This window comes from Pygocentrus nattereri, chromosome 26 (assembly GCF_015220715.1).
Source record: "Pygocentrus nattereri isolate fPygNat1 chromosome 26, fPygNat1.pri, whole genome shotgun sequence".
Taxonomy (NCBI): Eukaryota; Metazoa; Chordata; class Actinopteri; order Characiformes; family Serrasalmidae; genus Pygocentrus; species Pygocentrus nattereri.
The window spans coordinates 16093802-16118800 of NC_051236.1; the positions used below are offsets into that span (position 1 = coordinate 16093802).

Below are 24999 nucleotides of genomic sequence, written 5' to 3' on the forward strand. Positions count from 1 at the left end.
AGTAAGAACCTGTTTTTCGTTTAAACTGAAGGGTAGGAAACGTATGTTCTTAACTAGAACTAGGCTGGTCATCTTCCCAACAGCCTAAACAACTCCATCATTAATATCACAGGCTTGAATTAAAGCACTTATTAAAGTAGTTGGTATGACTAACTGTAAAACAGCAGTATAAATGTCTAACAATATCGTACATGAATCGTACACACTTTAAGAGTTCGCGTATCAGTCAGAAGTAGCATCAAACTCAGCCTGAATCTTAAATGGCTCTGTACTTCCTAAACAGTGTTCTAGCCTCTACAGCCAAATAATGCATCATTTGTTGAGTATGGATGTGTCAGAGTCCCAAATGACTATTCTTTCCTGTATTTTGCACTGTTGGTGTGCCGGATCAAGTATTTCATTTTGTACTTAGTGCACTATGCAGGGAGCAGGGAGCCATTTGAGATTCAGCCCCAGCATGAGATTAGGGATGGTGCTGGATAAGACTCGCAGTGGTCATTTGGTGACCAGAAACTACTTATAAAGCACACACACACTTATCCTTCTGGGTTGCTGGGGAAGCTGGAGCCTGTCCCAGCAGTCATTGGGTAGAAGGCAGGATACACCCTGGACAGGTCACCAGTCCATCACAGGGCAGACTGACAGACAGTAAGACACAAACACACTTACACCTGGTCACCCAGACACGATGCCCCCCTTGTATTAAACAGTGCTGTGTCATAATATGATCATTGATATACAGTGATGGGTGACTGAATGTTCTCCTCATTCAGTGGTCTGTGGTTGCGTGGCAATGATACCATAATTTATTTACATTTATGGCATTTTGCTGACGCTCTTATCCAGAGCGACTTACAATTTGTACATTTTACACAGGTAGGCCAAGGTGGTGTTAGGAGTCTTGCCCAAGGACCCTCATTGGTATAGTGTAGGGTGCTTGCCCTGGTCGGGGATTGAACCCCACTCTACACCGTAGAAGGCAAAGGTGTTAACCACTACACTATCCAAACCACAACAGTTTAAAAGTTTAATTTACAACAATAATTAAAGTTATTTTCTGAAAAATGGTGTAGTTTATTATATTTTATGTTGGCCAATGGAACACATGGCCTCTCATGGCTTATTGCTTTATTAAACACTATGTATTTATACACTACTACTACTACTACTACTACTACTACTAATAATAATAATAATAATAATAATAATAATAATAATAATAATTTGTAGCAGTAGTACTAGTAGTTGTGGTTTAGACAGAATTGCTAATAAACACTGCCTCTGATGCACCTAAATGAGTGCATATATTATGTAGCTACCATTGATATATGAAGAAAGGGACATTTTCTTCCCTGCATTGTAACCAGACCCCCCCTTGGAGAAGACCACCTGGCCAGTGGCCATCATGTGATTTTGCTTTGAGATCCCTAGTCTGTAACATGCAAGTACCCACTCCTACTTGTAGTGAACAGCAGTTTCTTTATGTGAAAACATTACAAGATCAGTGGGTTATTCTCCTGAAACCTTAGACTGTGGTGGCTGTATCTCTCCATGGACACCCTTCAAAGCTCTCTGCTCACTGCAAATGCAAGTTAGAGGCGTGGGTTTGCATAAACACCCAAGTTATTTCTGCTGAGTCAGTCTCCTATTTATGGCTGTTGTAGAAAGTCCCTCTACATTCTGCCCCATTTCACTTGTTTCTAAATAGTAGGGGATGATTTATATAAGGCATAGGATAATTCTAAGAGAACTCATTTACCCCTAAGAATTTATAGTGACATCTGCAAAATTCAATAGACTGGACAAAGTCTGAAATATTAACCAATCCCGCCTAAAGCTGGTGTTAAGAACTAACATCATCCTTGCTTTTTCAGTGACCTAATTCAGCCCACTGCATAATAGAAAACAGTAAAGGAGAACTGCAACACCTTGAAGCTTTTTCAACTCTTTTACCCTGGACTCTAGTTCCCTTTATCATCTCATTTGTTCTTAACCTGATGGTGACTAATTTTAGTACTTTCAGGAATATACAAAACTGTGGCACTCTTGACTAACTTAGCCATTATCTATAACCCTCTCACCTTGCGTTTCCAGGTTCTCACACAGCTCAGTCTTGGCCTCTCCATTGGGCCGCAGGCCGCCCTTGGGGTTGAACTTGTTGGACATAGTGGCAGCAGTGACCACGGCTTTCAGGCTGCGAGTGCTTCGCTTGGCCACATTCTGCTCAGGGTGGAGTAGCACTACGTAGACTTTAGGCATGTAGAGCAACCCCAGAGACACAGAGGCACTCAGGCTGACTGAAACGGTCAGAGTGGTTGTCTGGATGTACATCTGCGATTGAGATAAGAGCACATACAATGAATAAATAAGCTGCAAGTGCACATTGTTTATTTATAACAGTACATGAACTGGAAGATAGTTCGTATGACTTGTGCTGTTTGTAAGTCATGTCGCTGAGATCAGATGTGTTATTAGTTTGCAACGTTTACAATGAATTATAGAGGTCTGCAAGGCTTACTCGCGGGTCCTGCGTGATCTGTGAAATAATTTGTGGCGGGATTAATTTAGCAGCACCGCGGTCCTGGCGGGCCAACAGCCAACATGTTGCAGGCTAGTGCGGGTGGGTATTATGACTTGCTAGGTAGGGCAGAATTGAATAATCAGATTATTGGAAGATTGTGGAAGCAGACGTGTGGGCAACAAATAAGATGCAAGTGTGCACAGAGAGAACCGTTATGAAGAAGCTATGTAACTTGCATTAAATATAACTGCATTTTTCCCAAGCAAACTGTTTTACCTTTGCAACCTACTTTGCGATATGCCACAGCAGCTTGTTTTTGGCTCTCTCTAGTATAATTAACTAATAATATAATATTAATACAGAAAAAAAATATCTTGATACAGATCAAAATAGCAAAGTGGTACTAGCTGCTTGGATAATGCTGTCACACCCTTGTCTGTTGACATGCTGATGTCACGCCATGCTCATTTTGAGGTGCTATGTTCAATTTCTCACAATTATGTTCAGCCTGAAAATATGCAAATTATTTCTTTTTATTTTCCAACTTTTAAATGTTTATGTTTGGAGGTGGTAATGGGTCAGGACTGGGGAGACTGCATTGCTCTGTGATACCAGAGGTTGCATGGGCAGATTCTGTGCCAGCTGTAACAGATTCCAAAGGCTATACGCATACAAAACGGAAGTATATCCAAAGTGAGCAGGTGCAGGTGGGCACAGCATGGTTGAAGTGGGTGCCTGCAGGCAAGATGTGACGTGGAGCGAGGTAGTGGACGCATGTGCGGAGGTAGGCGACTTTTATTGAGGGCAAATCCAATATCAGGGTCATAACGGTCCAGGGTCAAAGAGCCAATATGTACAGAACGGGGTGCAGACATGACGAGAAACACAAACAACCAAACAGTTCCAACAAAGACCAAGACATCAAACCACGACCGATACAATGAAACAGGGCAAGGACAAAGATGGTTGGTGTAGTGTAGTGGTTAACACCTCTGCCTTCTACACTGTACCTGGGCAAACACCCTACACTATACCAATAAGAGTCCTTGGGCAAGACTCCTAACAGCACCTTGGCCTTCCTGTTTAAAATTATCAAATTGTAAGTTGCTCTGGATAAGAGCATCAGCCAAATGCTGTAAATGTAATTTACAATGACCAGCAAACACAACGTGCAGTCACAGGGCTTAAATACAGCAGGGATAACGAGGGACAGGTGGGAAACAGGTGGAGACAATCAGGGGAGTTACAAAACAAGCGGCTGGACTAAACCAAAACAAAAATGCACATTGGCAAAACCAAAACATGAACACATGGACTGGGAGGGGCCAATCATGACACAAGACAACCACTAGATTCTGTGGGTGCAGCCAGGTGTTACATGTGGTTGAAACAGGTGTGTTCATAATCAAGCCTGTGCAGACCTCTACTGCCTTAATTTTGCCAGTTCTAAGAAATACAGCAACTCCCCTTCCTGATGATCTGACTAGGATCTTATGGGCCCCAGTGCAAAAAATAGTGAAAATAAAGTAATATGCCCAATACACAAATTATGTTCAACTATTAACAGAGGATAATTTGCTTGTTCACTCGCTGTTGTTATGCCTCAAACAATTTGATGCACCTAAATGTTTGCATTAGACTTTCTATTTAAGCTGATTGAAAAATTATAAATAATAAATGTGTCATGAATAACAGAGGAGATAAATAGACATTAGGGCCGTCTGTGTAATGTTGACCTTGTGAAGCTAACTGGTGAGGTATGTAGTTGAGAAACTGGGCCTTTATGTGAGTCGTGGGTGTATATCTGTGTCAGTATCTATATGAGGGCCCAATAATAATTTTAGGGAGCCTGGTAGCCACCCCTCAAACACACCCCCCAAGAGTATTTACTTCACTGCCCTTCGCCAGTAAACATGTACATAAATATGAACACACATGCATCCTACAGTGCTCTTAGCTTCACCACAGCTGCTGGCCTAAAACACTGGAACAGATGCTCCTTCAATGCTATATTCCCTGTGAGCTATGATTAAAGGGACAGTTTACATAGTTTTCATGGTTTTGATCACTGTGGATATTAGTACTCGTATGCCAGAGGACATGCGAGCCTGTTCTGAAAAGGATTATGTATATATCCTAGCATATAATTTCTCATGAACAGTGATTATCAATAGGTCAGAAAGGTCTCCAGGGATACACAGGACTGATTCTGCACCCTCTTCTTTGCTGCTTTAAGTAGCGCTAGAAGGATTTTCTTGTGTGAAAGAGCTGCAAAGACAAGCCATCATTCAAAAGTGTTCAGCTGTTCAAATTACTGCATATATGGCAGATCTACAGAGACTCATGAATAAACTCTACTTCCCCCTATCCTATAGACTCTCTGCAGTCAGACAGGATTATGCCAGATGAAAGATGACAAAGTAAAAACAGGGGGTGTTAGGGAGTATATAATGATGACGAACTTCAGACTGTTCAGATGGAGAAAGGATACGCTACAGCCATCATATTTTAACTAACGCTAGCTTGATTTATTTTTAGGGGAATGTGCTGAATTCGTAAGGTCTCATTATGTGGAAATGGGTAGGAGGATTTTTTTGCTCCATATGTGGTTTGTAGAAACTACATACCAAATTTGATCAGTTCATTTTAGCTGAGTAAAACTGTCATGAATGCTTTTCTATTAATACCTAATTTTTGTGTTTATTTGGTTTCAGTTCTTCTTCTTCAGCACATGGACTGCTTTTCTGTTGGTCACATCTCTCACTTTCAAACTGTAGCATTTCATTTTTAGAGAATACTGTCCATGTTGATGGATATTCTGTTTACTAAGAAGTCTCACTGCTGTTCTACATGCAACTGGGTACTTCAGTAGTTTCTGACCTGAAACTTTTTATGCCTACACAAGTTATTTTTGGTAGGAAAAGAAATTTGAGTAGGAGTAAGGAGAAAAAGTAGGAAAGTAGCAGCCTTCGCAGAGATGGAAGCATGACAGGTAAGTAAAAATAATCAACTTGAGAATACAGAATAATATAACTGTATAGTTCCTGAAAAATGGTTCATTTGCATCTTCCTCATTAAAGTTACCACTTCCGCATTAAAGTTACCACTTACTATTAATCAACAGCTGATCAGTTGCAAAACTATAAGTGACCCGCCTCTCAGCCAATCTCGGCCCTTAACAACACTTCCTTCGTCAAGAGAAGGAAAAGCTCTAACAACACTCCCCAGACCTGCAGTAAGAATAACGGAGGCAGTCAGAATTATCAGACAAGTGCTAAATGGTTAAAAGGTGTTGCTGAGGCACAAATGATGCCTGACACACGTTTTCCTGATCATCTGGAAGGAAGTGCTTTTTATTTGAATCCGTAAGCTCAAAAGGCTTTGGATAAAACTCTGTGGAGGACAAATCTCATAGTTTAATATCAAAAAGATTAACCAAAAGACTTAAGCTGACTCTTAGGTGATATAAACTTTATCTGTCTTACTATTTTTCTAAAAATCATTATGAGGAATGACAGCACATACAAGAGTGGAGGGAGTTGCACACAGGTGGATTATATCCTTAGCAGGAGATGCCACCTAAAGGAGACTGGAGATTGTAAAGTGGTACCAGGGGAAAGTGTAGCAAGGCAGCATAGGGTGGTTGTCTGTAGAATGAGATTAGAAACAAAGAAGAGGAAGAGAGTGAAGACAGAGCCAAAGATTAGATGGTGGAAGCTGAAGGAGGAGGATGGTTGCAGGCAGTTCAGGGAAAATTTGCAACAGGCCCTTGGGGGCAGTGAGGAGCTACCTGAGGACTGGGAAACTACAGCTAAGGTGGTGAGAGAAACTGTCAAGAATTTGTTGGGTGTTTCGTCTGGTCAGAGGAAAGAAGACAAGGAAAGTTGGTGGTGGAATGAGGAAGTCCAGGAGAGTATTCAGAAGAAGAAGGCAGCTAAGAAAAAGTGGGATAACCAGAGAGATGAAGGAAGTAGGCAGGAGTACTGTGAGGCTAGTTGCATAGCGAAAAGAATGGTGGCAAAGGCAAAGGCTCAGGCCTATGATGAGCTGTATGAGAGGCTGGACAGTAAAGAAGGAGTAAAGGACTTGTATCGCTTGGCTAAACAGAGAGATAGAGCTGGAAATGATGTACAGCAGGTTAGGCTGATAAAGGATATAGAGGGAAATGTACTAATGTGAACAGAGAATGTTGGAAGGAGTACTTTGAAGAACTAATGAATGAGGAAAATGAGAGAGAGAGGAGGACAACGGGGGGAGAGATAGTGGATCAGGAAGTGCAGAGAATTAGTAAGGTGGAAGTGAGGGCAGCTTTAAAAAGGATGAAGAATGGAAAGGCAGTTGGTCCAGGTGATATACCTGTGGAGGTATGGAGATGTTTAGGAGAGAAGGCAGTGGAGTTTTTAACTAGGTTGTTTAACAAAATCCTGGAGAGTGAGAGGATGCCTGATAAGTGGAGAAGCAGTGTACTGGTCCCCATTTTTAAGAACAAGGGTGATGTGCAGAGCTGCAGTAACTACAGAGGTATAAAGTTGATGAGCCACATCATGAAGGTATGGGAAACAGTTGTTTAAGCAAGTCTAAGGCGAGAGGTCCAGATCAGTGAGCAGCAGTTTGGTTTCATGCCCAGAAAGAGTACCACAGATGCAGTTTTTGCATTGAGAGTGTTGGTAGAGAAGTACAGAGAAGGTCAGAAGGAGCTACATTGTGTCTTTGTGGATCTAGAGAAGGCATATGATAGGGTGCCAAGAGAGGAACTGTGGTACTGTATGAGGAAGTCAGGTGTAGCTGAAAAGTATGTTAGGGTGGTGCAGGACATGTATGAGGATAGTGAGACAGTGGTGAGGTGTGCAGTTGGAGTGACAAATGGTTTCAAGGTGAAGGTAGGGTTACATCAGGGATCAGCTTTGAGCCCCTTCTTGTTTGCAATGGTGATGGACAGGATGACAGATGAGGTCAGGCAGGAGGCTCCATGGACCATGATGTTTGCAGATGACATTGTAATCTGGGGTTAGAGTAGAGAGCAGGTGGAAGAGAATCTGGAGAGGTGGAGGTTTGCATTGGAGAGGAGAGGAATGAAGGTCAGTAGAGACAAAACGGAATACATGTGTGTGAATGAGAGGGAGGCAGGTGGAAAGGTGAAGATGCAAGGAGTAGAGGTCGTAAAGGAGGATGACTTCAAATATCTTGGGTCAACCATTCAGAGCAATGGACAGTGTAGAAAAGAGGTGAGGAAGAGGGTGCAGGCAGGATGGAGTGGGTGGAGACGGATGTCAGGGCTGATGTGTGACAGAAGGATAGCAGCAAGAGTGAAAGGGAAGGTTTACAAGACAGTAGTGCTTCCTGCTATGATGTGTGGTTTGGAGACTAAAAACTGGCTCTGTCTAAAAGACAGGAGGCTGAGCTGGAGGTGGCGGAGATGAAGATGCTGAGATTTTCGTTGGGAGTGACATGGCCGGACAAGATTAGAAATGAGCAGATCAGAGGGACAGTGAAGGTGGAGCAGTTTGGAGATAAAGCCAGAGAGGCCAGGTTGAGATGGTTTGGACATGTGTTGAGGAGGAATAGTGGATATATTGGGCAAAGAATGTTGGAGATGGAGCTGACGGGTAGAAGGAGAAGAGGTAGACCTCAGAGAAGGTTTATGGATGTAGTGAAGGTGGACATGGAGATGGTTGGTGTGAAAGTAGAGGAGGCAGTGGATAGGGCAAGATGGAGGCAGATGATCCGCTGTGGCGACCCCTAAAGGGAGCAGCCGAAAGAAGAATTATGAGGAATGTCAGTATTAGTCAGTTACCAATTTTTTTAGTTGTTGACAGTCAGCCTGATAATTCAGAGTAAACAGGACAGTTTAGCCCTTAGCTTTGTGATTATAAACATTGTATGTAAAGAGAAATATTAATGCACTCATATGCATGCTATTCTGTGAAGTTTGCTGTATAACCCTGAGTAAGATGATGCCTCCTTCTCAGCTTCTAACACTGCTCTGAATATCTTCAGCATTAGCGCAAAGCAGTGGGGGATCTAGAAATTTTAATCATAGATGGCAAAGGGGTGGAGGAGAGGGTGGCAAAAAATTTGGACACGAAACATGCCTTAGCCAGTTGAATATTTTTGGTGCAAGAAAGAAAACTGGATTATTCTGCGACCTGCCATCCATTCTTTTAAAATAATTCACTTTTACCAGATAGTGCTATCAACTATTAGTTCACAAAGTATTTCAAATATCCTACTTTTCATCACTTTTATACAAAGACAGGCCAGATACAAAGAAAGGCCAACTAATGTACTGAATTTAGGTGTTTGTTTTAATAAAGGTATTGCACAAGAAGATTCTCTGCTCATTAAAAAAAGGAGGTGTGCACAATGAAATTTTCATTCTTTTCTCACTAACCGCTCCTGCAGAATTCCATTCATTATGTTTAAATAAGTTAAGTGACTCTGATTCTGTTCCGACTACATGCAGAGAGAGAGAAAAAAAGCTGTAGCAATTAATTAGGTGAACCTGATAAGAACAAAAGTGGTTTATTTGCCAAGAGGTCCAACTTCCTCTCTATTAGTGACCCACTGCTGTGATCTGTAGAGCTCAGTGTCAACAAAAAAGACTACTAGCACAAGCAGGGAGGTAAGGTTAACACCAATGAGAGAACCCGGTGGGCTAAATACTCCAGATGTCCAAAAATAGGTGAACAAATACAGACAATGTAATCCAAAACTTTATCTAACTAAATACAACTGTATGCATGTTATGTAACTGAGTTAATGTTGTGTAACTCCATAATTTGCATGCACATTACAGGTAGAACACTAGTGGTTCAACAACATTCACAATGTGTTTTAACACTCAGGTAGTGCAGAGCGTTGGAACACTTCCTTTGGGAGCTCTACGGCCTGGAGAAATAAACAAGTCAACAAAACATGAGGACATAATTAGCATGACAACCACGAAAACAGAAAACTCTAACATATTTTAAGATACAAGGAGTGAATACAATATTATTGCCATAGACTCAACTTCTCCTCAGATTCTACCAGTCATTTTAGACTGGTGTTCACCCTATATCTACATAAATTCACCTAGGAAGTTGTGTGCATGATTTATTGAAAGAATGCTTTTTAAATACTACAGTATGGTCATAAATTCAATAGTACAGCTTTCAATACTTTTTACTTGTTTTAATCAGTATGTCAGTAATTTTTAATCGGTAATTTGACTTGTAGTCCAGAGATGCATCCATTAGAATACTGTGACTATATTTTTTACATTTTATTTTTCTACATCATTTGAGCACAACAGGTGCCCTTTACATTGCGTGAACATTTAATGATGAATGGACAAACAGAAATGGCCCAAATTTTACTCTCTTGGACTCCACTGACAGCATCGTTAGGATCGAACTGGCAGTCACCTGAGGGCAGGCCAACATCTAAACGGTTGCCTACAGTTGCCTCTGGGGAGCCCCCTGTTATTTCATTTTTTTAACATTTGAATTTTATACTTATTACAAGACTAGATAAGCTGAGTTTTGTTGTACTGACATTGGCTGCATGACAGTTTTCAAGCTGCTGTATATGGTACAGGATATGCCAAAGCATAACTTTTGCACAGGCCACATTTTTTTGTTTTATTTATAAATAAAAATAAATACTTACAACCCCATTTTCAAAAAAGTTGTGATGCTGTGCAAAATACACCTAAAACCAAAATGTAATGAAGTGCAAATCATGTTAAAGCTATTTTTAATCGAAAATAGTACAAAAACAACATGGCAAATGTTGAAACTGGGAAATTTTATTGGTTTTTGAAAAATATATGTCCATTTTGAATTTGATGCCAACAACACATTCCAAAAAAGTTGGGATGGGGGCATGTTTACTCCTGTGTTTCATCACCTTTTCTAAAAAAAACTGAACAAGAGACCAACTGCTGTAGTTTTGAAAGTGAAATGTTTTCCCATTCTTGTTTGATATTGGATTTCAACTGCTCAACAGTCCTCCTTTGTCATGTTTTTGGGGTGACAGGTCTGAACAGCAGGCAGGCCAGTTTAGCACCTGAACTCTATTAATATGGAGCAATGTGGTTGTAATACATGCAGAATGTGGTTTGACATTGTCTTGCTGAAATAAGCAAGGCCTTCCCTGAAAAAGACGTCATCTGGATGGCAGCATATGTTACCAAAACATTAATATATCCGTCAGCATTAATCAGTAGTGGACAGTAACTAAGTAAATGTAATTCATTATTGTACTTAAGTAGTTTTTTCGAGTATCTGTACTTTACTTAAGTATTTCCATTTTGGGCGACTTTTTACTTTCACTCCACTACATTTAAAAGTCAGATATCTCTTCCTCCACTACATTTTGAGAAATCTGTCATTCCTTTTGGTTTTAGAACTATGTACTCATATGCAGTTGTTACTGGCACATTTCTTTTTTTTTCTGAATTCATACGAACACTTTCATTTTATAGTAAATTAGTTTCAGTTAGTTTATGTTTATGAGCAGAGACCTACAGATCAATACTGTAAAGGAAAACTTATTCGTGATCCTGAGTTTAAAGCAAGTTATTATTCAACTTGTAACTAATTTACAAAGTAATCTTAAACTGAAACTTTGCTTGTGTGTAAAAAGTTATTTCAGAGCCACTCGGTTCTCCCCGATGGAAACTGCTTACCTTCAGTGTTTTGAGCTTATGATCATTTTAATAGACGTCAGCATCACTAATTAATGACGTTCTATTAAAAGACTCGTTTACCAAGAGAGACGCTGGAGGACTTTCACCTACAATGAGTTCATGAAGTGAGTCTTGTTATAAAAATGATAACAGGACATCAGAGCCAGAATTACTCTTTTAGTACTTTTACTTTCGATACTTAAGTACATTTGAAGCCAAATAATTTTGTACTTTTACTCAAGTTGAGGCCTAGAGAGGACTTCTACTTTTACTGGAGTAATATTTTACCTTGGGAATCTCTACTTTAACTCAAGTGCATGATTTGTGTACTTCATCCACCTCTGGCATTAATGGTGCTTTCACAGATGTGCACATCACTCATGCCATGTGCACAAATACACCTCTATACCATCATGAATACTGGCTTTTGAACTGTGCACTGATAACAAGCTGAGTGGGGTCTTTAGGCCCACAGGACACTTTTCCATTTCACCTCAGACCATTTTAAATGTGCTTAGGCCCAGAGAAGGCAGTGGCATTTATAAATGCTTTGCATTTAAGAGTTTTAATTAGCATTTGTGGATGCAGAGCTGAACTGTTTTCATAGACAGTGGTTTTCAGAATTATACTAGCCTTTTATTGCCCCATCCTAACTTTTTTGGAATGTGTTGCTGGCATATATTTGTTAAAAAACTACAAACTTTCAACATTTGAAATGTCTTTGAAGCAATGAAATATAGGATTTAAATGATTTGCACATCATTGCATTTTGTTTTTATTTATATTTTTCAAAGCATCCCCACTTTTTTGGAAATGAGTTTATATAATTATGACCAGGGGCCCCACACATATATATAGATATATAGTTATCTATATTGTTATGGTATTAGGGCAAGATTTAGCACAACCTGCAATTTGCATCTTGGATGATGTTTGCTCATGCGCAACAGTGGGTGTCAGTTAGTCACTCAGTCAATGAGTGACTCATTAATGAAAAAATAAGTTGTGAACATAATTCTATGATTATTCTAATAAAAACAGAATTTGACAACAGAGCAAAGGATCAACTTTTATTAAATCCACACTAGTGTCCAAATATGAAGTTTTATGATCCAGAAACGATGACTGAAGTGCACAGCACAACAGAGTACAACAAACACTTCACATCAGTATCTTTGCCTGAGGCAATATATGTGCAGACACCACGGCTGCAGTCTAATGAGGGATTGCAGACAACTGAAACGGGAACACAGGACTGAAACGGGTTTAGTCCTCAGAGACTCTTTCCCTAGTGTCTCAATGCATACACACTGCTCCACTTTCCCTTCCAATTCAGGAAACTAAAATTAGATGGTAACTCTGTCAATCACACAAGCGGAAGGTTCAGGAGGTGACTTGAATACTTCACTTTACGTGAAGAGTGGCACAAAATTAAACTTGGTGGATATTCTGAAGGGACTTATTCAAGCTTAAAAGATAGATTTTTGTCAAGGATTATTAACCCAGAAAGCAAATGGACTATCAGAGTTTTCTTATGGAAATTGACAAAGTGATTAGGGTCGAAGTGATGTTGCATACTTTGACCTACCATTCCTGAACACTGATATAATGCCATGGCAGGGTGTATTCACTTAATGAACAGTAGAGGTTGCAGCCCAGGACCCAGGATACCTGGGTGCCTTGCAAGCATGACTGACAAAATAATAGTAGTAACAACAATGAAAAATGTTTTTGTTGATGGATTTTCTTTTAGAAATGTAGTTTTGTATGTGTTAATGACTAAACATTTAGATTGTTTTGCACTGTCCAATGTTACATTTATGACTTGTTTCCAATCATATGTACAGCTATTCAGTCAACTTCAACCTATGTTCATTTTGCTTACCTTAACTAGCTAATTTAAACAAGAGGGCATGTTTTAATCTCTTAAATGATCAGGGACTGCAGGTTCCAAACTTTTTAAATAAGCCAGATAGTTTGTGCTGTAGTCCATATAATTATGGAATGATAAGCCTTTGTATGTAAAAAAAAAACTGTCAGGAAAATCTATTATGTTCTCTATGAATCAGAGTATGTAGACACAAGTCTACAAACCTGTGTTTAGCTGATTCTCCAAACGCAGAACATTTGCTTGAATTACTGAAAAGAGGAAACCCACACCAGCAGGATCTCATGAATGCAAGCATGTTTATATTTTCATGTATAAAAAGTAAAATGAAATGTTTGCTCTGACAAACTACATATACATGAAGTAAAAGTATATATGAAACGCAAGGTGTTGTTTAACTAGGTCTAGGTTGAACAGCTAGACAGGCAGATGTCTAACATGCTACTCCAATAATATGCATGTCTTTACAAAAGGATTCATTCTAAAACTGCTACAGTGCATTTGAAGTAAAGAACATGCCACTTGTCTGTTAAAAGTTTTGAATGTTTCAAATGTGTTTCAGTAAAGTTGATCTTAGCAGCATTAAACCAGTCGTTCCGAAAATCATTTATGGGGACCCCAAGCTCAGCATATTTTTGTGTCTTTCTAGCCCAGCACATGAGCAACTTGTTAATTGTTAAGTTAGGTCTCAAAAAGTTGTGCTACATGTAGGAAAGCACAGTAATGCCTAGAGAGGGTCCCCTGAACTGGCATTAGGATTGCATATGGCAGGTCCCGTATGGAGAAATGTATATGCTTAATGTAATGTAACATAACACTAGCTTAGCTGTGGTAATCAGGGTATAAACTGAAGATACAGTGAAAAATTCTGCTGTATACTGTTATAAAGTAATATGCACACTGTGACAAGTTAATTAAAATGTTCCAAAATTTCTGAGTGTAATATTTATTAAAAATTTAAAAAATCGTGACATACAAGCAGTGCAACACATGCTAGAGATGAGCTAGAGATGGTTTCGAGCCAGTGGGCATAAAGGAATGGCTAATCTTTTTGGATTGGTTTTAGCCTATCATGGAAACTAGAGCACTTATGTGTTCTCTTGTACTGTCTACAAATTGTCACCTGACTCAATCAGCTGCATCAGATAACATTCTTGGGGTTTAAGTGTGCAACAAACCATGGACCACCTGGTACTGAGAGTATGTAATATTTTCCAAATTCCAACAGATCCTGATGGTCAGAGGCACCAGTGTACAGGATGCTTGTATGAGACTAATCACTTGAGAAAATCAATGAAGATGAAGTTTTTTATTTTAATTTCCCGTTGCACCTTGAATGGTGCAGATATTATATTCAGGCACCTGTACAGGAGCCAGAATGAAACTGCTGCTAAATTTAAGGTGGAATGAAACATTCAAACAAAACCTACTAAATAAGAAGCCAAGTTTAGTCTTGTAGAAATGGCACATGATTTAGCACTGCTTTTGCTGGGGCCGTGGCACTAGTGTGAGAAAGCAATATATCGCATGTGCTTATCTATATATTGTTCGGTTTTGCATTTACTATTTTGCACAATAAAAATATTTCAGGTTTATTTTTCTAATTCTAATTTTAAAGTAAAGGGGCTAATTTTAAAGTAAAGGGACATCCCACAATAATAAGCCACTTTTGACATACAAAAATTGGTTTTACTAAAAGTGGCATACAATGTGTTTATTTTGCAAAAACACATGCAAACACCATATATACACACACATACACACACACACACACACACACACACACACACACACACACACACACACACACACATATATATATATATATATATATATATTATGGCTGTCAAAGTTAACGCGATCTCAATTAAACGCGGTTTAAAAAATAGTGCCATTAATGCAAATTGTATTTGGCCCTGTGAGTCATCCCTAGTTCATGTTGAGACTTGACCATGTGTGGCATCTCTCATTAAGAGTAGAGGAGTAAGTGTCTGTGTTTACATGCTGTTTACAGCGCTGTAGCACTGTGGTATGACACTGCATCTCTTTAATGAAGTCCAACTTTGTGTATTTTTTGTCTAACTTTGTGTACAAATCCAATTTTGTGTTTTGTAGGTTCAGTATTGCTGCCTAGTATGTGAGCAAATAAAACTCCCTTACAGTTTTCTTACATTACATTTAGCATAAAATGTGTTCACCATTTTAATTGTAACATTTCACTTAAAAATCCTTATTTTACATAACATTGACACAGATAAAAAAGTGATTATATATATATATATATATATATATATATGTACACCAAAACCATTAGAAATGTTCATTATACCATGATATCCATTCTCGGCCATGTTTAATGGCATTATGTACACCTCTTGAAAATCAGCATTCCTCTTTCATGAATAATGTATTGCATTGATAGGGGTGTGGCAGGAGCCGCAAGATAGAGTTAGTCCAGGGTCCCAAGCTGCTTTAATGTGGCCTGTATTAGATATATTATTCAACTTAGTTGCAATTCAAATTTCATGTCCACCTCTCTATAGTCCTCACTAGCAAATATGCTGTATTGAAATGCAGAAATAATGAGTAAAGTGCACAGAATAAGAGAACGCGACTGTTTCAGACTCACAGAGAAAATGGCTACCTTTGCCCATGTGTCAAGAGACAGACTAGAATGTTATTCAAAGCTTCTTCCAGCTCTGAAACACACCTGTATGTAAATAGGAGTTGTTGGCCTCGCTCTCAAACAGACAATAATTACTCTGTCAAGCACACAATGGAGGAAAATCTCCAGCAAGTGAACCATTTAGCACCACTCTGTCAGCCTGCAATTCTCCAGGGTGGGAATGCATACAAATAGCAGTGTGTGCAAGTAGGACAGCTTGCACTTGGACCTCAGCGTCCTGCTCAGTCAGTCTTGTCCTGACTGCCAGACTGTATAACATCTCTTCAAGCGAGACAAATGTTGGTTCAACCTCCACTTTCCATCAGGTATTTTGCTCGCTGATCACAAACTATAAAGACCCGATGCCTTCATTCATATGATCCCGAATGCTTCCAGTGACATTCATCACATTCGCTTTGACACAAGCTAAATGAGTGCGGGAGCCGGAGTGCTGATAAGACGTCTGGCAGTAAACGGGCGATGAGCGAGCAGGTAGACAGATAAAGTAAATCAAGAGCTGGGAGGAAGTGAGGCGTTTAATTGCTCTAAAAGGACATGTCATGACTGACTCCCTGTGTTTTTTGAGCTTGTCAGTTTGCTATTGTGAGGCATTGTTTTGATATGTTAATTCTCATCAGAAAGTGTTGTTTGTTGTGGTAAGAATTTGTCACATAATGTTCTGTTTTTCTTTGTTGTTTTTGGTTTGGTATTGTTTTTTGCTATAGGCTGATCCATTACAAAGTGAGACAAGAAAAGGTAAATCAAACAAAAGCAAATTGGAAGAAATTCAAGGTACAGACAGATGAAACACATATATGTCCAAAAGTTTGCAGACATCTGCTTATCTAACGCTTCTGAACTCAAATGTATTAAGGGGGTTTTGTTGCAGTTTGCTGCTGTAACAGCCTCTACTCTTCTAGGAAGGCTTTACACTAGATGTTGGAACATTGCTGTGGGGATCTGATTGCATTCAGCCACAAGAGCATTAGTGAGGTCAGGTTCGTATGTTGGATGATTAGTTCTGGATCACAACTGCCACTCTAACTCATCCCGAAGGCACTGGACGGAGCTCCATCACTCCAGAGAACACAGTTCCACTGCTCCACAGCCCAGTGCTGGGTGACTAATACCTCTCTAGCCAATAAATATCACTGAGCATGATGAACTCGTGTGCAGCCACTCCAGAGCATCCTGTTCTTTTCTATGGAGATTATACAAGTAATGTGTTCACAACTAGACACCTATATCAGCAATAGGTGAACCTAAAGCAGCTAAATGCACTAATTACAAAGGGTGTCAGGGTACTATTGGCCAAACAGTGTAGCAAGCCACCATCTTACTATTCTGTGTGCCATTGTATCATTGATTATTGTATTATTTAGTAATGTATTATTTAGTAATTTCATAGCCACAGTCATAGTTACTGAAATACTGCTCTGACATTTAAGCAAGCATTAATGCAAGTAGGCTTAAAATCCTCTATTACTAGCTTGTGTCATTCTTCTAAGGATGACTCTAATTAAATCACATGAAAATGAAGAAGGGAGAGAAAGCTGTTATCTTCAGCTTCAGAAACAGAAGGACTGAGGCCTGCTAATTGAAATTAGTAGAGCAGAGCAAGGAAACTGGAGTGTGTGAGAGCTGGGGACAAAATTGTGCTTTACAGGGTTTCCTATGGGCAGCGTTTTAACAGCATTTGTTATTTTGTTATGCTTGTCAATGAATTATTCTATCTAAAGAAATCTCTTCACTACTGCAAAGGCTCTTTCATCCCTGAAGGCATAATGTTAGGTGGAGAAGAAATAAAACCTAATGTTTTTCAGAGTCTGCAGTCTGCTCTTATGTGGGCAAAATGACACCAGTCCATTCTGTCTTTATGCTAATTAAATGTCATGAAAACCTCACTCATTTAATATATCTGTTGTTGCACTGTTCTATTAGGTCTCAAATTAATTTTTATCATTTGGTTGATGTTTTCTGCTTGAAGTCTAAATATTTATTGGCACTCTTGGATGAGACTGGATAAAAAATGCAGTTATTCCAGCAAGTTTCACCAGTTTATCTTACCTTTTCCAGTGACTGTGAGGTACCGAAGAAGATAGTGATGAAGGCCAGCCAGATGATGCAGGTGGTGTACATGGTGAAGCCGATGGGCTTTGCCTCATTGAAGGTTTCTGGCACCCTGCGCGTTTTTATGGCATAGATGGTGCATGTGACCATCAGCAGCATGCTGTACCCCAGCAAGCAAATGAGCGACAAGTCTGAGATGTCACACTTGCGTACACCCCGTGCTAGCTCAGGGTTAGACATGCGCTGGTCCTCATAGTCAATAATGGCTTGCGGAGGGTCCACCACGAACCAAATACACACCCCTACAAGCTGAACTGAGATCAGGATAAAAGTGATCACCAACTGGGAAGCTGGACTGATGAACCTCGGGGCACTCACTGACACCTGTCCCTGCTCGAAAATACGGTAAATACGGTTTGTTTTGGTTAGCAATGCAGCGTAGCTTATACTCATTCCAAGGCCAAGGAATATGCGACGGAATGAACAAACCCCGACACTAGGAGTGGCAATCATCAGGAAAGTGGTGGCATAGCACAGAAAGATACCTGTCAACAGGACATAACTCAGTTCCCTTCCACATGCTTTTACGATCGGGGTGTCATTGTAACGTATGAAGGTGACCACCACAAATAAGGTGGCCATTATGCCAAGGACAGCGATGAGGACCTGTATGACTGCCCAAGGTGAGCTCCACTCCAGCTGGATGATGGGGATTAACAAGCAGTCCGTGTGGTTCTTGTTGGGCCGCTTGTCAAAGCGGCACGTCTTGCAGGTGAACGCGTCGGCCTGGTACTGGTAGCCATCGCAGCGCTCACAGTGCCAGCAACAAGGGATGCCCTTCACAATCTTCTTGCGCCAGCCTGGCTTGCATGGTTGGCTGCAGGTGGAGGAGGGCACCTGCTGTACACCGCCTGGCCACTGCACCATCGACATCTAGGACACCATCAACCATTATTTTAAACATCTTATACAGACACACATATAATACACTGCAAAATGACCTCTGAATAGATCTGATACAATGTGAAAACTGGCCTTTAGAGGCCAGTGTTTAATCATTAATCACTGCTTTAGGCTCAGATATGGATACACAAAAGTTAAGGACTTACGTTGAGGTTGAGCTTATCAGTCCAGCTGCCAATGATTTTGTACTCAGCCGTTTGGTTAGCTAGCTGGTATTGGAAGATATCATAACGGCCCGGGGCATCTCCATTCTCATTGAACTGCACTGGATTGCCAGCTGTGACTAATGACAGAAGCAAAGAAGGTGCAATTAGACAAAATTAGACAAAAAAGTTTGAACTTTCACAATCTTCTAGCTGTTTTCAAAGCATTTGGCCATGATTTCAAGGCCCTTGCAGTCGTCAGAACAACAGCCTCAGAAATTGTGTTTTCCGCCAGATCTACTTTACTATTCCAAAATCCAGTCCAGGCAGGGCTTTCTCACTGAGAAGCAGAGGTGCTGATCAGAAAGGGTGGATTTGTGTTGATGAATATCCACTTGCTTTGTGCTGTGGCTGGAAGATTCATGATGCCTAATCCACAACATGATGAGTCAGCCTGGCTGGATTAAAGGCTGAAAATATTCCTCAGCCATGGTATGACGGCAGTGCTGCGCAACACAAAAACATACACCCAGACGTGAAGGATTACTGGGATTCTGTGAGGGAGGAATATTTATTCAAATAACACTTCAAACACTGAAGTACATAACTGCAGAGATTTATACCTTGGGAATTCATAATCACATAAGTGTATTACAAGCCATGCTTTCTCAACCTAATTTATCAGTTCTATCATTATCAGAAGATGCTCAGCAACTACAAGTGAAAATATCACTATGGTACCCTAAGGGACTGTATCATGGAGGTGAGTGTTTTCAACTAGAATATTTGTACGGTGCTCTTACAATCACCCTAGACCCCACACTCATATCATGATGTTGAAAATTGAGAGTGTGCTTCAGAGCATTAAACGGTTGGCAGTTTGGATATCACTCATTTAGAGGGTTCTCAACATGATGTCTTCTAGTCCTTAAAATGAGATGATAAGAGGAAAGCACTTACACTTTCTCACTGAGAACTCAAAGGTCATAAAATAGCCCTCTGAACACATAGAGGGCATGATGTACTACATCTACCCATGCAAATTGGACACATTCTGACTGTTTGGTACAGCACTGCCAAAACAGCGTGGAAGAATGAAGAATGCGTTTCTCTCCCCTGTGTATATACACGTGAGGGAAGATTGCACAAAATGTAGGAGGATCATGCAGAAAGTGGGTGGAGATATTGAAAGCGTGGCTGATTACAGATTCTTCTTAATTTAGTACAGTTTGAGCAGGGGCTTTTGCATGGATTTTTCTCTACCTTTTAATCAGGTGTCAAGATGCCTCCCATAAAACTATTTCAACTCCCAAGATCAGGTGTACCTTTGAGAAAAGATACAGTGAAAATGTGCAAATTTGAGCTGCAATTTGTGCTCGCAGGCTGCGTTACTGTTTCCCAAATCGATATATTTTTTAAACATTTTTAAAAATGTTTATCTTTTTGATACTGAATTTCATTTTCCATTTTGACTTGAGCTTTTTGGGCTATTTTGCTGGGCCTTTAAAACCCTAGGCCTCATGTGCACATGCAGTTACCATGCAATGTTGCTACCCGATCTGCAGCCCCCCGTCCTATTTACAACATGCATATGTACTGCACATTACTTTTACCTACCAGCTCTACCCAATCTGGACCACATGTGTAAGCATTTTGTGGCACAACAAATGGTTCTTCAGTAGTATTTACGTATGCATTTAGCTGTCTTTCCTGCCCAGTTGGCACTCTATCAGTAGAAACACAGAACCTTTAGGTGATATTATCTTTCCTTTGTATGAAATAGCATTAATAGTTTATATGGGTGCTACAATAACAACAGCAAGAACAAAGCTGGGCAAAGTACAGATGCAATTTCAAATGGTTTCCTACTCCCTATGTAGTGCACACTACAAAGGTCATTACATAACTGCTCTCACACACAAACAGTGCATTATATGTCTGCATGAAAGCCCTTTACGTTCAGTCAAAGCTGCATAGCCTCCTAACATTTAGTGCACTATGTGGGTGTAGAAGCCATAGTTTCATGACCCATGCATTACGCGGTGTAGGGAGTAAAGAGACATCTAGTAACAGCAAGTTTTTGTCTATATCTCTCTCGTCTCCCTGTGCTCTCACTCCATGTTTCTCAACTCTGGTCCTGGAGGCCCACTACCCTGCATTTTTAGTGTTTTCACAGCTCCCAACACACCTGATCCAACTTATCAGCTCATTAACAGTGCATTATTGAGTTGACCAGGCTTGAGAAACATTGCTCTAACTTGAACATTTTCACCCATAGAGATATAGAAAGAAATATAAAAGTAGCAATAAATAGGAAAATAGAACAGGACTGTTTATATAGTAGTTTTTGCAGTAAAGATTGTTTTACAGTGATATGTATAGCTGGTTCATGTTCATAGTTTGCTAATGTTAGAGAAGATCTGATGAAATATGTTTCATCAAGTTAATATAATATATAATGTACGTATGGTGTAGTGAAATGTATATATGTATGTGTGTGTGTGTGTGTGTGTGTGTGTGTGTGTGTGTGTGTGAGCGGTGCACATGCATAGTGCAAATCAGGCAGGGGACAGATGGGTAGAGGTGTGAATTTTAACTCATTTTGCTATTTGAGCTTCATTTTTTTCTGTATCAGCAGGAAAAAAAGAAGAAAATATATTTAACAGAAAATTACACAGAAGCCCAAACAATTAAATACAATATAAAATGATCAAGTTTTTAATGTGTTCACGTGTCACGATTGGCCCCTCCCAGTCCTGTCCATGTGTTCGTGTTTTGGTTTAGCCCATGTGCGTTTGTTTTGGTTTAGCCCCCTCATTTCATGACTCCGCCCCTGAATGTCTCCACCTGTTTTCCACCTGTCCCTCGTTTTCCCTGTGTATTTAAGCCCTGCGTTTGCTGGTCTTTGTCTGAACTGTTATCTGCTGTGTTGGTTGTTCTAGTTGTTCTAGTTGTTCTAGTTGTTCTAGTTGTTCTAGTTGTTCTAGTTGTTCTAGTTGTTCTAGTTGTTCTGGTTACTGTGTGTTGTGTGAACCTGCTTATTGTTTGTTTGTCTGTCATGTCTGCCCCCCGTTCAATCCGTGTTGGCTCTATGACCCTGGACCGCTACTACTATGACCCTGGATTAGCCCTCAATAAATCTTGCTTATCTCGGCATACGCGTCCGCCTCCTCGCTCCCCATTACACCACGTTTTACCTTTATTCCAGCATCTATTCTTTTTGAGAAAGTTGCTTTCAGGTTTTCAAAGAAATCTGCAAGGATATCTTTCTTGTAAACACCTCCAAAGTTCAGTCTTAGAAGTTGGTTGCATTTTCTGCTCCTTATTACTTCAACATGAATAGGCAAAGCAAAATTGCTGTAAGCTAAATAGGAGGAGATACTGTATGTAAATGCATTTCTGACATTATAAAATTGTTAGGTTTTCATGTTAGATTAGCAACAGAGGCTGCCTGTTCAGAAGCTAATGAGCTAACACAGCGAACCAGCGTCATGTTGGATTCTGATGAGGACTTGTATTTACACTAAATATTTTCTCATCAGAGGACAGTGGTTCAGCATGTTATATGTCAGAGAAATATATTTGAATTGTTTCTGCACCTAGTTAACTTCTCCGCCATGTCCTTAGTAGCTCACCCTCTGCAACATTTCACAGATTTGCTGGTCTGCATATTTTCTTTTACCTTCAAGAAAAAGTGACTTCATTATTCGAACACTGGGAACTTAACCAAGTACTCCAGTAACCGTGCACATCCCTAGGCTGTCACACATGCAGTGGACAGTCTGCTGTGCTGCATGATTAAATTGAACCTTCATTTCAGGCACACTGTAAGTGCATATTACAGTTGCATAAAAGCCCATTTTTTGGCATTAAATACAGTCTAAAGTGGCTCTTATTGTAACTCTTGAATGTTTGATGACATCTGGCCCAACGTTTGAAGACAAGAACAACAGCAAATGGAAATGAATGAATGTATGAATGAATGAATGACATTAAACATTTAAACATTTGTCAGCATCTTGATGAAAAAAGGTCTTACAAGGTGATGTAAACAAAATAATATATTCAGAATATTCTTGAAAATAAAGGTATCAAAAAGGATTAACTAATATTATTTACACATATTTGCTTTTGTTCCCCTAAATAACCTTTTAATGGATAGGTCTTTGAAAAACAACAGCAAATAATATGCTACTAGAAGAGCTATTTTAATAGCCTCAGAAAGACATAACATTTGTGTAGTTTTATGCACATAATTAATTTTTACATAACCATTTTCCAACTTCTATTTATCCTTCAGAATTACACAGACAGTTTTTGTTATTCAGCATTTAAGGCTGACATAAGTAAATGACCTCTGTTTTAATTAGCTGCTCTGTATTGCTTCATCTGCAACAGACTGGTGACCTGTCCAGGGTGTATCCTGCCTTCCACCCAATTATCACTAGGATAGGCTCCAGCACCTCCCATGACCCAGAAAGATGAGCGGTTTAGAAAATGTTTGTTTGTGTGTATATTGCTTCATTTAAAAAGCAATCCAAACTCAACAACTCCAAACTGCTATGGATTAAATAGGTGTATATATGCAAAAAATTAAGTTTTCATGATATCACAAAAACAGTGATTTCAAAGCAGGACATAAGTTTTAATATATAGACTGTGTGAAATGGGTATGTTTTAGTATGTATGACACTTTAACAACTTGTACAAACTACATCAATCTCTTTTATTTCAAATAAGCAAGAAAGAATTGTTTTTCTATGATATTCACTCTTTAAGTGCTGAAATAAAGAACAGTACGATCAGTTCTGGATAAAAGCTCTAAAGCTATCCAAGCAACAGTGAACCATGACTCCTCTCAGCTGCAATGTGAACAGGCTTATTGCTCTATTTCATTCTCAATAACATTTTCCACAGGAGCTATATTGTTACAAACATCAAAAAATGGAAATAATAACAGCAAAGCACATCAATGGAGACACAGACGGAAGAAACTGAAGTCTGTGCTTTAAGTGCTCTGAGTGTCCTCCAGAAGGCTGTGCAGATAGGAAACTGATGGGGCCCTTGATTCTGGGCCGGTCTCAATGTTCCCCTTGCTCACTCCCACTTCACTGCAAGTGGCACTCGTTGCCCGCCCCTGTCGCAAAGAATTATGGGATATAAATATCAGAGGTAATTTTCATGAGCTTGCCTCTACAGGGCTTTACGAGCCACTCCTCCTCACTGCTAATAGTTTAGGACACAATCCAAGATTGCAGGCCTTCACTAGAATGCACAAATGGAAGCAGAGTGGCTAATGGAAAAGCTTAGGGGCAAACTGAGATGCACCAACAAGCTCAGTCTACTGAAGTCTCTAATAAACCTCACTCAAAGACTCAAAAGGGGGCGGGTGGGTGGAGGAGTAACAGCACAGATGGTAAGGAGCTACATAATGGTCTCGAGCTATATGAAATCTCTGAGCCCTTTGAGAACTGCTGTGCAGTGTGAGCACATAACTACACAGGTTTCTGTCAATTACTCAGAATGAAATCATTCTAATTATAAAAATTCAATACTTGAAAATCTAGTGGTGCTGTGTTGAGCAGATTCATGTCTTACAATGCTTATGCATGAGTTTAAAGAGCATTTTATGGCAAACTTAACTTTCTACAGCAACAGCCGATTTTGAATTCATTGTTTTGTGATATCAGAAATGCATTTCTGTACAATACATTTGCCTGTATATGTTTGATGTAAGGAGCAGAAACTGTAACCAACTTCAAAGAGTGAACTTTGGAAGCGTTTGCAGGAAAATCCCTGTAGATTTCTTTGAAAAACTGAAAGTAAGTCTACAAAGAACAATGGAAGCTGTAATAATTACAAACAGTGGACACAGAACTAAGTACTGGGGCTGTAACGATAAGCAAATTCCACATTTATTTTATGTATATTTTACATACATCATTATTGCATCCTGATAAGATACATTTTAGATACAGAAATAAAGAAAAGCTGCTATGCTAACATAACTTCAGCATTATACAGCATTCTTCTTATTTATTTATGTATTTATGTATGTATGTGTGTATGTAGTTATTT

At 39.6% G+C, this 24999-nt stretch overlaps 1 protein-coding gene across 1 annotated transcript in view; it reads right to left on the reverse strand.

Annotated features, from left to right (window-relative positions):
* The window catches only part of LOC108436286 (metabotropic glutamate receptor 4), a 214149-nt gene that overhangs the window by 2129 nt on the left and 187021 nt on the right, over positions 1-24999 (reverse strand). The window contains exons 8-10 of the mRNA XM_037535159.1: positions 18925-19061; positions 17813-18748; positions 2082-2331 (exon numbers count right to left, since the gene is read on the reverse strand). Coding sequence (XP_037391056.1) covers positions 2082-2331; positions 17813-18748; positions 18925-19061 — 1323 coding nt within the window. The remainder of the gene's footprint in view (positions 1-2081; positions 2332-17812; positions 18749-18924; positions 19062-24999) is intronic.